The sequence below is a fragment of the Dromiciops gliroides genome, chromosome 6 (assembly GCF_019393635.1).
Source record: "Dromiciops gliroides isolate mDroGli1 chromosome 6, mDroGli1.pri, whole genome shotgun sequence".
Classification (NCBI taxonomy): domain Eukaryota; kingdom Metazoa; phylum Chordata; class Mammalia; order Microbiotheria; family Microbiotheriidae; genus Dromiciops; species Dromiciops gliroides.
The window spans coordinates 236,687,778-236,703,954 of record NC_057866.1 but is presented as its reverse complement, the minus strand read 5'-3'; the positions used below and the strand labels follow the sequence as shown (position 1 = coordinate 236,703,954).

Genomic DNA, 16,177 nt, shown 5'->3' with positions numbered 1-16,177 from the left:
AAATGTGACCTCAGACACTTGATACTTCCGAGATGTGTGACCCTGAGCAAGTCACTTACCCCCAATTGCCTCACTAAAAAAACAAAACAAAAAAACAAAATGCTACTCTAAATATGCTAGCAAATTTAGAAAACTCAACAGTGGCCAATGAAGCACAAAAGATCACTTTATATCCCAGTCTTAAGAAGGGAAAAGCCAAAAAATATTCAAATTACTGAACAATTATACTCATTTCACACACCAGGTAGATTATGCTTAAGATTCTGCAAGCTAGCCTTCAGTAATATGTGAACTAAGAATTACCAGAAGAGTAGGCTGGTTTCTGAAGGGGCAGAGGAACTAGACATCAAATTACCAACATTTGCTAGAGTCTGGAGAAAGCAAGGCAGTTCTCTGTGGGCAGTTCTGGGAAAACAAAGAAACATTGTTTCTTCATTGATTATGCTAAATCTTTTGACTGTCTGCATCACAACAAAATGTGGCAAGTACCCGATCACCTTACTTTCCTCAGGAGAATAAGGGACTGACTTACGATTAGAAAAGGAATATAAAAAGGTAATATATTGTCACCTTATTTAACTTATATGTAGACACAAATATATATGAAAATAATATAAATTTCAAGGGAGATAGGATGCCAGTACCTAGGTGGCATCAAGAACAGCTTCATATAGGAAGTCACACCCAAAATGTGCTTGAAGGAACCTAGGAATTCTGAGAGATGGAGCTAAAGGCACATGACATGGGGAACCAACAGGGAAAAGGCATAAAGGTGAAAGATGGAAGGCCATGTATTGGGAACAGCTAGCAGAACAGTTTGACTAGATCGGAAAGTATAGAAAGGAAGTAATATGAAAAAAAAAAACCACAACAACACAAAACTGGAAAGGTAGGGGGAAGGCAGATTGCACAGTTTGAGAAGTTTCTGTTTTATCTTAGAAGAAGTAGAAGAAGGCTCCATATTGTCACCTTATTTACTTAACTTATGAGAATTGTCAGGCTGGATAAATCAAAAGCTTGCATTAAGAATGCAGGGAGAAATATCAGCAATTTCAGATATGCAGATAGGGCCACTCTGATGGCAGAAAGAGAAGAATTAAGAAGCCTTGATGAGGGTCAAAGAAAGCTGGTTTGAAGCTTAACATCTCAAAACAAAACAAAACAAAACAAAACAAAACTAAGATCATGGTAAATGGTCCCATCAACTCCCAGGAAACAGAGGCAGAAGAAATGAAACAAGTGTCACATTTTATATTCTTGGACTCCAAGATCACTGCAGATGGTGATGACAGCCATGAAAGTAAAAGACGTTTACTCCTTGGGAAAAAAGTTATGGCAGATTTGGTCGGCATACTAAACAGCAGACACATCACCTTGCTGACAAAGGTCTGTATAGTCAACACTATGTTTTTTTTGTTTTGTTTTGTTTGTGTTTTTCTGGTAGCAATGTACGGCTGCAAGAGGTGGACTATAGAGAAAGCTGAGCCACAGAATTGACACTTTTGAATTGTGGTGGACATCAAGGAGATCAAATCAGCCAATACTTAAAAAAAATTAATTCAGACTATTTATTGGAACGTCAAATGAAGCCACATTAATGAAAATACTGGACTCACTGGAAAAGACCCTGATGCTGGGAAAGATTGAAGGCAAAAGGAGGAGGTAGGAGAGGATGAGATGGCTAGTGTTTTGGAAGCAATGAACATAATGAGGGTGGGCAGACCCTGGGAGATCGTGGAGAACAGAGCTTTCTGATTCCCCCACCTGGTGTCATCTCTCCCTCAGTTTTTTCCCCCTAGGGCAGAAATCTAGATTGTAAACTCATTGGTGTCATTTTGTACTTTTGTATACTCAATCTCCCAGTCCAATACCTTAGTGAGCACTTAAAACACAGGCTGAATAAAATGATCAATTGAAGGATGAACTTCAAGCTTATTTAGCCCAACCTCCTCATTATACAGTTAAGGAAACTGAGGTCCAGAGGGGCCAAATTCTTTACTTGAGGCAACACTAGCACTAACTGGCAGAACCAGGATTTGACCTTAGGACTTCCAATTCTCCATCCAACAATCTTTATGCTTATGTCCCAATTTCTGAAATAAAGCAGACGGGGAAGAATTTTTTTAATGGGCAAAACTCAACGAATAAAAATGAATAAGGAATCAGTGTCAGGGGAGAGTTAAGAGTCAATATACATTAATATTTTTTCAGTTACCTTTTTAGTCATGCATGTCTGACTCTTAGTGACCTCATTTCAGGTTTTCTGGACAGAGACATTGCAGTGGTTTGCCATTTCCTACTCTAGCTCATTTTATAGATGAGGAAACTGGGGAAAAAGGATTAAGTGACTTGACTAGAGTCACACAGCTATTAGTAAGTATCTGAGGCCACATTTGAACTCAGGAAGATGACTCTTTCTGACTCCAGGTTAGTACACTAACCACTCTCACCTAGCTACTCTGTAACAATAAACAATGACATTTAGTTAACAGTAAAGTTCAAGAATTGAACTTTACCCCCCCCCAAGGAAAAACAAAACAAATATGCTCTGCCCACACAATTTTGTCAGCTGACATTTTCCATTGTCTAGCCTACATATTAAAATATTCAGAGACTCAAACACTTTGTCAATCATCCTATGCAACAGAGGTGTGACTTCAATACTGAGGCTGAAATCACAAAATTAATTCCTCTCACACAATTGTCACCTCCACTGTCACCAACACTTCTCATCATTATTGGATTGTTTTAAAGGACCTTATGAATAGATATATTAGTTAGTTCTCAATTGCCTAATAAGGGTGTTTGTACTGAACTTGGGTCTATCTGGCAATTCACAATTAAGTTACTATCTGAAAATAGCCCTATTACTCAAAATGGATTATAATACATATTATATTATACAATACTAATTGTATTTGAACAAATGTTCAAATATTTTAAAATAGATACAATATATAGATACAGATATCTCCAAATGTTTTGCCCACTTTCTGTACTTTTCCCCCATATTCCATTTATTAAACATTAAGTTTACAAATGAATGAACACCAATTAGCGGTATCAATGAAGTTGGAGAGTATTGCGCCTTCTCCAAGCTGCACGACGAGACTGTCCAATAGTATGGTAGAACTTGTGACCCTTTCCAAGACCCCGGCTCTTCCGGCCAGCTGAGTAAGCCCCCGCATCTCTCTGTGTTTGTGCACTGGCTTGGTGATCCATTGAATCTTGGGGTTTCGTCTGATAGTTTTATGGAATGGGTCAATAAGAATAATCTCAAAGAATTTGTAGCCAGTAGGAGTTCAAGACTCTCAGGGCCCCACAGTGGCGGCCAGCACGTTCTTCTGCTACAGACTGAAGGCTCCTGGCAAACTTCAGCTGATTGACACCGTGATGCACAGGTTTACCGTAGGTCGCACCCTTGGGCGGACTGAATGCGGTAGATGACGTAACCTTGCTTGGCTTTGTAGCCCGGCCGGCGAGCCTTGTCCGGCCTGGTGGGCCGGGGCACCGGGTGCAGGGCCCACAGCTGGCGGTACTGCCAGCAGCGCACGCGCAGCAGGGACCGCATGACGTCTGACTGCTTCTTCTTCCATAGCTCCTGGATGTACTTGTAGGCCCCCATGCTGGCGCGCGCTTACCCTGCCAGATAGCTGCCTCAAAACGGAAAGCCACTGTCTGTATTTTAAAACCATCAACAGGTATAGCACATACTATCTCATGCTCAGCCTCAATCGTTGGCATCTCCTTATCTTTAAGTCATTTGTTATTAACTGAAAGAAAGCTAAATTAATATCATAGTAATGCCACTAGGTTTTTTTGTCAATTGAAAACATTAATAAATCCACAGAACATATACAATGGCATTTCAGAACTTTGATTATAGGGTAAAAAATATTTTGTTTGATGCAGGGAAGATTTTCATACTTACCAGTGGTCACAACTATCTAAATGGCCTTACTTGTATTTATAAAACGAATGATTCATAGCCCCAGATAAATGTCTTCCCTGTAACTAAAAAAAAATTATACTTCCGTGTAGCTGAAAAAATGAAGGAAAGAATTACACATAAAGTATACACTCTTGAAGAATATATCTAAATTTTTTTATGATCTCACAACTAAGTTCTCTGTCACACCTGAAAGGTAGGAAAGGACCACTCCAAGGAAATCTGCCTGCCACCATCATCATACCCTAGTAGATACAATTCTTATAGAAATGGTCCTGGAATAGGTTGTTATCCTCCTTTGATTATTCTTTGTCTATTATTCAAAGGATGACTATGTAGGCAGATCAATTATTTGAATTATTTTTATCATTGCCAAAAATGTCCACTACCTGTAAAGCCTACTGCTGTCTAAAAAGAAACCAAATGCATTGATTATCCTAAAAGCATTTATCTAGATTGTGAATATCTACATCAATACAGGAGAAGCTGAATAATCATTCCAAACCAGTCCCAAGAATCCTCTATAATCAAGTACTAAAATACCTTTGAAGTATCATTTTCTTTCATCATTTCATCTATAAAATAATTTTTATATGAAGTCACCTAAGGTAATTGTACTCCTAAGGAAAAAAAAAGTGACGAATCTTGCTTTAATCTGCTTTCTATGGCCTTCTTTCCTTGGCTCTTTTTTATGATAAATTCCAACCTCATTAATTGCCCACTGTGAGCTTTTCATGCTGAATCACAGTGTTTATTAGTAATAAGTGAATAGCTATAACTTCAAGAAAATGCAGAGACTGAGCTTCTACTATATAATTACTGGATGACGCGGGATTTGATTCAGGGGTGAAAATGCAGACATCACGTCAGTGTTCTTGCTTTATTTTTATAATTTCAATAATTTGAGCAAGAAAAAAACCTATTATTGATTCCCAAAAGAATGATCATAGTTTTCATTCTCCTGAGAAAGGGTTCCCTTATTAGAAGAAAATGAAAGCAGTCAATCCTAATTCAAAAGGTTCTGTCATCAGACATATAAAAGAAGATTATATATATATATATTTGTATACATATCCACAAATATATTTATACATATCCACATATATTTATACATATATAAATTCAAACACCCCTGCTTGCTTGGCATTTAAGACCTTGAACCATCTGTTTCCAACCAAACTTACGCCATTTCTCTCCCCCCTCCCCAATTCTGTGTTTAGGCCAAATTGTAGTTTTCATTACTCTCTGTAAACAATATTCCATCTTGTATCTCTTTGACTTTATTTGAGCTGTCTGTCATGCCTGGAATGTGCTTTCTCCCTTTTTCCTCATATTTCACAAAATAGTTAGAGCAAACCTTAAAGGAAAACTTATATCTGATTATTTGAGGGCAAAAACTGGTTTAATCTTGTCTTTGTGTCTTGTACAATGTGTGACACACAGTAGGCACTTAACAAGTCTTTGTTGAATGATTTTTGATGTGAACAAAAGAGAGAAAGCATGACCAATGAATTAAGCATGCAACTAAAATATAGAAAATCAATCAAAATAATCCTTAAAATTACAGCTTAGAAATTCCAAATATCAAAGAAGAAATACAACTGAACAGAAAATGACTGATGAAATAAGAACTTTTATAAAAAGAATGATAAAAATAAGCTGGAGAAATCTACCAAAAAAGAGAGTAAATGAAGTATTATCAGAAACCATGACACCTGATTTAATGCCAGGCAAACTTAAATCCAGCATATGAATATTTACAAAAAAACTCTAAAGTTAACAAAACAGAAAAGAGAGACTATATACAACCTCAGAAATAGAAACTAACAAGCCATAAATGAAATCCCAAAAGATGAAAAAATGTCCTCTGGTTTTGATGAATATATATTCCTATATTTAGCTATTTATATAAATTCTCTCAAACAGTAACAGAAAAAAATAATATCTATGCTTCATAAATTGTTGCCAAAATGGAAAAAGAAGGTAGCAGAGTATTGTATAAGTATTGTAAAGTCTCCAAACAAGTGAGAGAAAAAAAACTATTTTTTTAAAACTGCAGACCAATATTAATCAAAAATGTTAAATAAAATAATAGCTAAGAATTCAAAATAATATATTAAAATATGTTGTGATGAAGTCATATTTATACCTGATTCACAGATAGTTCAGCATTAGGAAACCTAATAATATAATAAATTCATATGAATTTAAAATAAGAAAAAATGAAATAACCATATCATTTTATGCAGAAAAAATCCTTTAACCTAACATGAGAAATCATAGGAATAGAGGGACCATTTACAAATATGTCCACATTTGGGGCAGCTAGGTGGCGCAGTGGATAGAGCACCAGCCCTGGAGTCAGGAGTACCTGAGTTCAAATCCGGCCTCAGACACTTAACACTTACTAGCTGTGTGACCCTGGGCAAGTCACTTAACCCCAATTGCCTCACTTAAAAAAAAAAAGTCCACATTTAACTTTCTAAAATGAAAAGTTAGTATCACTTGAATAAGATTGACAGCTTTAATCATTGAATTATTTAGTATTACTCAACTCTTTTTCCTTGTTAAGAAAGAGGTTACTATGTGAAGTTGGGCAGGACATTGAGTGTTGACTGGTGTTTAAAAAGAAACAAAAATAAATCATTTTAAAAGAAATGAACTAGAATGACATTTTAAAAGTTTTATTGGGAAACATTTTCAATATGCAGACTCATTGGTAAGGTTTTTATTACTTATTTTTTTAATGTTAGGGTGAAGTGCTTTCTACTGTTTGAAACCACAATTCTAAGGATTCTGACTTAGACACCAAAGCCCAACACACCTATGAAAAAATCAAAATATTTAAGGAGAAATAAAAAATCGGCTACTCAATGAGATGATGTATGACCATATTGAATGTGAGACTCTACACAAATCGTATACTTTTTTAGTATTCCAAGCAACTCTCTAAGACTATAAATGTCAGCAGAGCCACTGAGAGAGTCTTTAGTGGAGCCAGTTGCCTCACTGGAAATTCCATATAACAAACAAATCACAGATCTTCCCTTCTTCCTTCAAAAAAATAAAAATCATCCAGGTCCAAAGGAAGAAAATGACTGCAATTTTCCAAGAATAAGGAAACTCAAGTTGTTTTTCCCCTATAATACTCTCAAAAATCAACTGAAGAAAGAACTCTACATTGCTAAAAGAGTTGAGGTTAGTTCAACAGTTGGTGTCCTGAAGTCTTTGTCAGTCTGACATTTAGGTCCTGACCAGACATAGTCCTCCTTTGTTTATGAAAGCTGACAGTGTCCCTGCTCATGGTGATAAACCTTCAGGCACTGTGTACATTTAGCTACTGGCATAGGGATGAGCATTGACAACTTGACAGTTCATCAGTAGAAAGACCACTCTTCCTGAGAACATTGAGAAACAAGGACTGAATCATACTCTAGTTTGCATACTTTTCTCAAGAAAGCATCTTTGATTAATAACCACATCCTGAAATTTGGAAAAAAATCATGCAATACACAGTTTTCTCTTTCTGGGTGTCTCAAAATACATTACACATGTTAATATATCCCTTAGAAGAATTGGCACTATTTTCAAATGGGCCTTACATAGTAAGCATCTGGAAATACATATAAGGCTCTCGAACACATAGGAAAACTCTGAATACAGATTTTAAGACAACTAAAGTTAATGAAAACATTAAGTCCATTTAAAAATAAATATTATCATAAATTTAAATTAATTTTAAAAAGTATTTTAAGGCAATTTAAAAATTATTCCTCTGAGCATTACTATCATTGCTTAGGCAAACCCAGGATAGTAAGGCTATGTTATGTCACTACATAATTAACTTAAAAGACTTCCCAACCAAAAATATATATATATTTTTCATTTATGAGAAAGCAATGTATCCCTATAACAATGTTATAATTATGTCTTTCATTTCCTGAATATAAAAATTATCTCAATGCTTAAAACATTAGCTCAGTGTCATTATGGCATTATATTTAGAAGATAAAAATTAATCTTACTTTAAGTTTTATTATATAGTTACAAAAAGTTATTTTCCACATTTTGACTGGTTACAATGTATTGTTCATAAAGTTTGATTTCTTTGATATAAATAGAAAAATCTGATAGAAATATATTGTTTTCTATTACTTACCACCATTAAATATTCAGCTCTAGCACACCATCAAAATGCGTTAGTAACTAACTCATCATATATTACAAAAGATCAGTGTTAATCTTTTTGTCCAACTGGACAAAATTTTCAAAGAGTCAAAATAATTTTGATTTACAGGATAAATGGCTTTGTTTAATTGAGTATGGCGTCAAACTCTTCACTGTGGCTTCACTACCTCCATGAAACAAAACCATTCAGTACAATGGGAGCAAGAATGCAGTGGTGGATCTAAAACTGGTTGGGAGGCTGTTACTCTCAAACAACTATGACCTTATTCTTTGTGTTACTTGTTTTAATATTGCCTAAGTACAAATATATTTTACCGCTCAGCATTTTGAAGAAACAACTGCTTAAGAACATTGATGGAAGTCTCATCTATGCAATTAGAGATGTATAGTTATATGCTCATCTTAAATTGCCTTAAATCAAGAGAAAATATATGCAAAGTGCTTTGTAAACTTTAAAGCACTTTATAAGTTTCAATTATTTCATTTCATGTCATCTGATTGCATTTTAATTTTATATTTTCAATTACATATATATATATACACACACACACATACACACACATACACATATAGAGAAGTGTATAAAATTTCTCCTTTAAAGAAACATCTTTTATTAGAAATTGCTTTCCATTTTTTTTGCATGAGACCTAGAGTACAGAATATAAGAAGGATTCATGTCTTCCAGACTATTTATTACTAATTTATTATTATTATTCCAGTCTACTTATTACATAACAAAGACAGAACCTAAAAATTCTATCACATTTTAGAATAAATTTTCACTCTTACTACATGAAATTTATCTGGGAAATCATTCCAGTCTTATACATACATCCTACAAAGTACAAACCCATAGCAATATACTATGGCTAAAAAAGATAAACCATTTTTAAAAAAAAGACAGACCATGAAGTGAAAGATCTTTACCACTGAAACAACTATCTCCTAACTTGTATTTTAATTTGTATTATAAATAACTTGTATTTTAAATAAACTCTATAATACTGTAGCCTAGAATTTATGGCAAGAATTGAACAGCTTTCTTTTCCCTCTATCATGCAACTCTGTATAAACTACACAATGTTCTGCACCCATACCGGATACAAACAAATTAAGCATAGTTGCAATTAACATTAGGCGAAATCACACTTGTCAGTGTCTGGGCTTACCTTACGGACACCTCTGCCAAGATCTTCTCCATAGTTGGTTCCAAGAATTTCAAAATGTACATTGGGATTGACTCCATTTTCTCCAAATTCTAAATCACCAGTCAACCCGCTTACTCCTCCCTGAGGGATAGAAAACATTAGAGTGAAATTCCACAAACTGTTGAAACCAGTAATATTCAAAGAGTTTTCCAAGCTGTTACTTGTGAAACAGCAAGACACACAAAAGAACTTATTGGCTAGGTTTGGAGAGATTTTGTTTTGGTTTTAAAAATTAATATATTATGGATACTTTTTTGAGGAATTTCACCTTTGCTAATTACAATCATATTTATCTACATTTGAAAAATTGATATTACATATATGTTCAGGACATTTACTTCAGCTATGAAAACTCCTTAGAAATTATACTAAATCATGTAAGTTTTATTATAGAAACTAAGCACTGCTATGTTCCAATGACTCCCCACATTCTCCCCACTCTTGGCCCAATGATAATAATAACGATAAAAGTTAGCATTTATATAATGTTTCAAGGTTTGTAATGTGGTTACAAATATTATTTTATCTTCACAGCAAGCATAGAAGGTTAGTACTATTGTTATCCCTATCTTACAAATGAGGAAATTGGAGCAGACAGAAGTGAAGTGGCTTGCTCAGGGTCACACAGTTACTAAGAGTTTGAACTCAGATCTTACTCCAGGTCCAGTGATCCATCCAATTTGACACCTTTTAATTCTGCCTTATAATGAAATACAGTTAAGCAAAAACCCATATGCTATAATTTACTTCCTTTTGAATCAAGAATTCATCACTTCTTAGTCCAGAAAAGGAAGGTATATTATATCCATAGATCACTTAAGTCACAATTTATCACCCCAATGATCAGAGTTCTGATAGCTGTCAATGACATTTTACTTTATTGTGGTTATTGTAGAAACTGTTTTGCGGATTCTGTGCATTTCACTTTGCATTAGTTCATGGAAGTCTGCCCAAGTTTCCCTGAATATTTCATATTTATTATTTGTTTTGAAGTAATAATACCCTGTAATAGTTATATACTGCAATTTATTTTATCTTTCAACTTTATTCTAGATCTTTGCTACCACAAAAAGTGCTATCATAAATATTTTTGTGTACTTGGAACTTTTCCTTCAGTTTTCCAGGGGTTATATATCTAGTAGCAGTATCACTGTATCAGAAGGTTTATATAGTCTAGCAACTTCTCAAAAATAATAAAAAAAAATTTCTTCCAGGAAAGTTGGATTAATTTATAGCTCTGTAAATATTTAAGTAATGTGCCTGTCTTTCCACAGCACCTCAAGCATTTTTGATTTGTGTATTTCATTATCTTTGCCAATCTCATGGGTATGGAGTAAAACTTACATTAATTTTAATAAGCATTTGTCATACTATTTACAACGTATTTTTGGGGCAGCTAGGTGGCACAGTGGATAAAACACTGGCCCCAGATTTAGGAGAACCTGAGGTCAAATCCTGACTCAGACACTTGACACTTACTAGCTGCATGACCCTGGGCAAGTCACTTAACCCACAATGCCCAGCAAAACCAAAACAAAACCAAACAAAAACAAAAAACAAAGAAAAACACATATTTTCATATGGTTGTTGATCATTTTCATTGTATTTTCTGAAAATTACCGATTCCAATCCTTTTACCACTTCTCTGTTGGGGATTGGCTATCAGGTTTATTATAACAATCTGCTGTTAAATTTTCCTTTATTAAATAGTTTCTCAGCTTATTTTAGTTATAATGACTTTGTTCATGAAATAATTTTTAATTGTTATTGTATCAAAACTGTTTTTGCTCTGTATCCCTTTTTTGTTTTATAATTATCCACCTATCCACAGTTGTCCAAACTCCTTCTTTCCAGTCTCCTCTAATTTTCTTCTTAAATGTTATGGTATCATGTATTTAGGTTGCATTCCAATTTGGAGATTTTAATGGCATATAGTATAAGATGTTGATTTAAATATAATTTCTAACAAACTGATTTCCATTTTTATCCAGAGTATTTTGTTATATAGAAGGATGTATCTTTCCTTGGTGATGTTAGCAAATGAAGGTGGTAGAAGATATAGGTGGGACTATAGGTATTTTAATGTATATTATTTGTCTCAAGGATGTCATTATCAGTAAAAGTATAATATAAGAGAAAAATAAAGGAATTAGAATAGGCAATGAGGAAACCAAACTATCACTCTTTGCAGATAATATGATGTTATACTTAGAAAATCCTTAAGAATCAACTAAAAAACTACTTGAAATTATTAACTTTAACAAAATTGAAGGATGAAAAACCACACAAATCATCAGCATTTCTGCATATTGCCAACAAATCTAGCAACAACAAATAGAAAGAGATATTCCATTTTAAATAGCTGTAGACAATAGAAACTACTTGGAAGTCTATATGCCAAGACAAACCCCACAACTTGATGAACACAGTTATAAAACACTTCTCACACAAATAAAGTAAAAGCTAAACAATTGGAAAAATATTAAATGCTCATGGGTAGGCCAAGACAATATGATAGAAATGGCAATCTTACCTAAATTGATCTATTTATTTAGGGCCATAACAATCAAACTATAAAATATTTATAGAACGTAGAAAAAGTAACAAAATTCATCTGGAAGACATAGGCTAAAGGATATCAAAGGAATCAATGAAAAAATATGAAAGAAGGTGGTCTAACCATACTAGATCTCAAACTGTATTATAAAGTGGGAATTAACAAAATAATCTGGTACTGACTAAGAAGTAGAGTGGTGGGTCATAGTACAGTCATCTATATGATATCTATATGATAAACCCAAAGATCCAAGCTTTTGGAGTAAAATCTCATTATTTGAGAAAAACTGCTGCGACAACTGGTAAACAGTATGGCAGAAACTAGGGATAGACCAATATGTCACACTATATAGCAAAATAAGGTCAAAATAGGTACATTATCTATACATAAAGAGTAATAACATAAGCAAATAAAGAGAGCACATAATAGTTTATCTGTCAGAATTATGGACTGGGGAAGAATTTAGGACCAAAGAAGATAGAGAGGGCATTACAAAATGTAAAATAGATAATTCTGATTATATAAAATTGAAAAGCTTTTACAGACACAAAACCAATGCAAACAAAGTTTTGAGGAAAGCAGCAAACTCAGAAGTTTTGCAACACATATCTCTGATAAAGGGCTCACTTCTCAAATATATAGAGAACTGAGTCAAATTTAAAAGAATACAAGTTATTGACTAATTGATAAGTGGTCAAAGGAAATGAACAGGCAGTTTTAAGACAAAGAAACCAAAGATATCTATAGTCATATGAAAAAATAATGCTCTAAATTATTATTGATCAGAGAAATGCAAATTAAAACAACTCAGGTACCATCTCCCACCTATCAAAGTTGGACATTGGAGGGGAACTGGGAAAACTGGGATCCTAATCCACTCTCAGTGGAGTTGTGAACTGATCCAACCATGCTAGAGGGCAATTTGCAACTATGCCTAAAGGCTATTATAAAACTGTGCATAACCTTTGATCCATCAATACCACTGTGAGGTTTATATCCCAAGACTTCCAACAAAGAGAATAGAACCTATTTTGTGGTAGTTAAAAATAAGAAATCAAGGGGATGTCCAGCAATTAGAGAATGGCTAAACAAGTTGTGACATATGATTGCATTTTTGTTTGTTTGATTGATTTTTGTGGGGCAATGAGGGTTAAGTGACTTGCCTAAGGTCACACAGCTAGTAAGTGTCAAGTGTTTGAGGCCTAATTTGAACTGTGGTAAAAAGTTTTAACAGTCGGTTAGATAATGGAAAGACACCAGTTTTTTTTTAGGACCACCCTTTTGGGGAGGAGACCAACAGCATGAGCTATGCACACCAGTCTGCCTGCGATGCACACCAGATTGCCTGCTGAGCACTCGACTTCTGGGGTGCAAGCTTAAAAGGCAAGGAGAGAACGGAAGTGGGGACTTTTTCCTGCTCCGCTGGTCTCCTGGCTGCGCTGCACAGACAGACGTGGACTGGAGTTTGACTCGGCCCGGCTCTTGGTTAACAGCACACGCTTGACTCGGTCTCTCTCCCCAAAGGTGGTCTTGGGTTTTGATGAGTTTTATACAGAATATAGACTAAGCCTAGACTTAAGACGATTTGTATTGTATTTCTACTTTCCTATCCTTCTAATCAACATCACCTTGTGACTACCATACAATCAAAGGTCTATCTAGAAAACCAGAAGCTTCTTCCATTTACTAGTCTGGGAGATAAATTAAGGGAAAGGTTAAGTAGGGTAGATTTATGATCTAATATCCAATTTTAGTCTCACAGAACCCAGGTTCTCCTGAATTCAGGGCTGTTGCTTTATCCACTGTGCCACCTAGCTGCTCCCTTGTGATATAAGATTGTAATGAAATATTATTGTGCTATAAGAAATTACAAGCAGGATGAATTCAGAAAACCCTGGAAAGACTGATATGAACTGATGTATAGTGAAGTGAACAGAACCAGGATAATGTTGTACATAGTAAGAGCAATATTGTTTGATGAAGAACTGTGAATAACTTATTTATTCTCAGCAATACAATGATCCAAGACAATCATAAAAGGATTAGTGATGAAGCATACTATCAACCTCCAGAGAAAGAACTTGTATTTACTGAATATAAACTGAAGCACACTATTTTTCACTTTCTTTCATTTTTTCTATTATTTGTGACTTCTTATATAAAATGAATAATCTGGAAATGTTTTACATAATTGAATATGCAAAGCTCATATCTGATTGCTTACCACCTAAGGATAGAGGAAAAGAAGGGAGGAAGGAAGGGATAGCCAGAATTTGGAACTCAAAACTTTAAATAAACATTTTTTATTAAACATAAATAAAATTATTATTTGTATAAATAAGAATTAAATAATACAACAGGAGGAAAGATATTCTTCACAACTCCATTAAACAAAATAAAGGGGGCAGCTAGGTGGCACAGTAGATAAAATGCTGGCCCTGGATTCAGGAGTACCTGAGTTCGAATCCAGCCTCAAACACTTGACACTTACTAGCTGTGTGGCCCTGGGCAAGTCACTTAACCCTCATTGCCCCACCAAAAAACAAAATCATTGGACTCCAAGAAACAGCATAACAATATTACTCTAAGAGATATTTTATATATTTGTATGTATATGTGTGTGTGTGTGTGTGTGTGTGTACACATATGCAAATGCTATATGTTCAGGGACTTTTTTTGTGGGGGGCAAGGATTTAATTCACATGGGGGATATCTGATATGGGAACTCCTAAGGAATGCATATGGGAAATCCATCCATAACTAGTCTTTGAAAATTGCCTGGAGCACCAAGGTTCAGTAACTTGATCATGGTCAAAAAAAGTGATGTGAAGCAAAACTTCAGACTTCGAAATTTTTTGTCCACATTGTTATTATGTTATATAAATAGACATTATTGTTTTTATAGCTGTTCTGATTTTACTCGGTATTCTCAGTTTTATAGAGATACTGTAAATAATGGAACATTTTTTTAAAAAGGAAAAATTTTAAATAATTTTATTTGATGATCAGTGATGAAGTAAATTTAGGTAATGCCTTCACCAACTGTCTTTTTTATATCCCTGTTCTTTTAATATACATTTTAGTATTGCATGATGATTTCTTTTTTCTTTTCTTTTCTTCTTCTTCTTTTTTTTTTTGTGAGGCAATGGGGGTTAAGTGACTTGCCCAGGGTCACACAGCTAGTAAGTGTTAAGTGTCTGAGGCCAAATTTGAACTCAGGTCCTCCTGACTCCAGGGCTGGTGCTCTATCCACTGCGCCACCTAGCTGCCCCTGCATGCTGATTTCTACAATAAGATATAAGCTACTGATAAAGAAATTCTGATAAGCCTCCTTCCCAAAACATTCATAATGGAATGTACATATTTTATGACAGAATTTCAAAACCTTGGAAAGACTAAAGGTTTTTATAGTTATTATTTTATCTAGAAGTAAATTTAACTAAGAAACATCCATGTGGTTCAGTTGATAGAGAGCTAGGCTTGAAATCAAGAAGATTTGAGTTTAAATCTGACCTCAGACACTTACTAGCTGTGTGACCTTGTGTAAGTCACTTAACCTCTATTTGCTTTGGAGGCAGTTAGATGGCTCAGTGGATAGATTGCTGGCCTTGGAGTCCAGAAGATCTTAGTTCAATCTTTCCTCAAATACTTACTAGCTGTGTGACCCTGGGCAAGTTACTTAACTTCTTTTTGCTTTAATCCACTGAAAAAGGCAATGCCAAACCACTTCAACATCTTTGCCAAGAAAATCCTATGAACATTTTTTGTGTGATATGGTCCATGGGTTCATGAAGAGTCAGACATGAATGAACAATGACAGAGACTTAGCTAAAACAGAATTTTGAGGACTTTTGAGATAAGAACAGGTATTAGTGTTATGCCAGAGAAATAAAGAGATTAAAATTTTATTACTGATATGCTTTCCATTTTTCCTCAAGTTATGACAAATTTCCAAAAAAACTAATAAAGTGAAACTAAACAGGAATAAATGTAAAATCTTGCACTGCATTGAGAAAATCAATTTCACTGTTATAAGATGGGGAAGCATGGTTAGATAGCTGTTGTTTTGCAAACCATCTAGTGATTTTAGTGAGCTAAATATGCTAATATATGAGTGAGTTCAATATGTGTCAGTAGTATGATGGAACAGCCCCCCAAATTTATATGATCTTGGTATCAATTGAGGCACAGCTTACAGGAAGAGGGAAGTGATCCTTCTACTTTACTGTACCTTGGTCAGACCTCATCTGTGGTATTGTGTTCACTTCTAGGTAC

The 16,177-nt window shown here is 34.6% G+C and overlaps 1 protein-coding gene and 1 pseudogene across 2 annotated transcripts in view; both read right to left on the bottom strand.

The window, feature by feature from the left end:
* Positions 1-16,177, bottom strand: part of GRID2 (glutamate ionotropic receptor delta type subunit 2) — a 1,875,262-nt gene that overhangs the window by 656,084 nt on the left and 1,203,001 nt on the right. For both annotated transcript variants that reach the window (XM_043971982.1, XM_043971983.1), the window contains one exon: positions 9,307-9,426. In XM_043971982.1, the coding sequence (XP_043827917.1) occupies positions 9,307-9,426 (120 nt within the window). The remainder of the gene's footprint in view (positions 1-9,306; positions 9,427-16,177) is intronic.
* Positions 3,055-3,643, bottom strand: LOC122731711 (annotated as a pseudogene).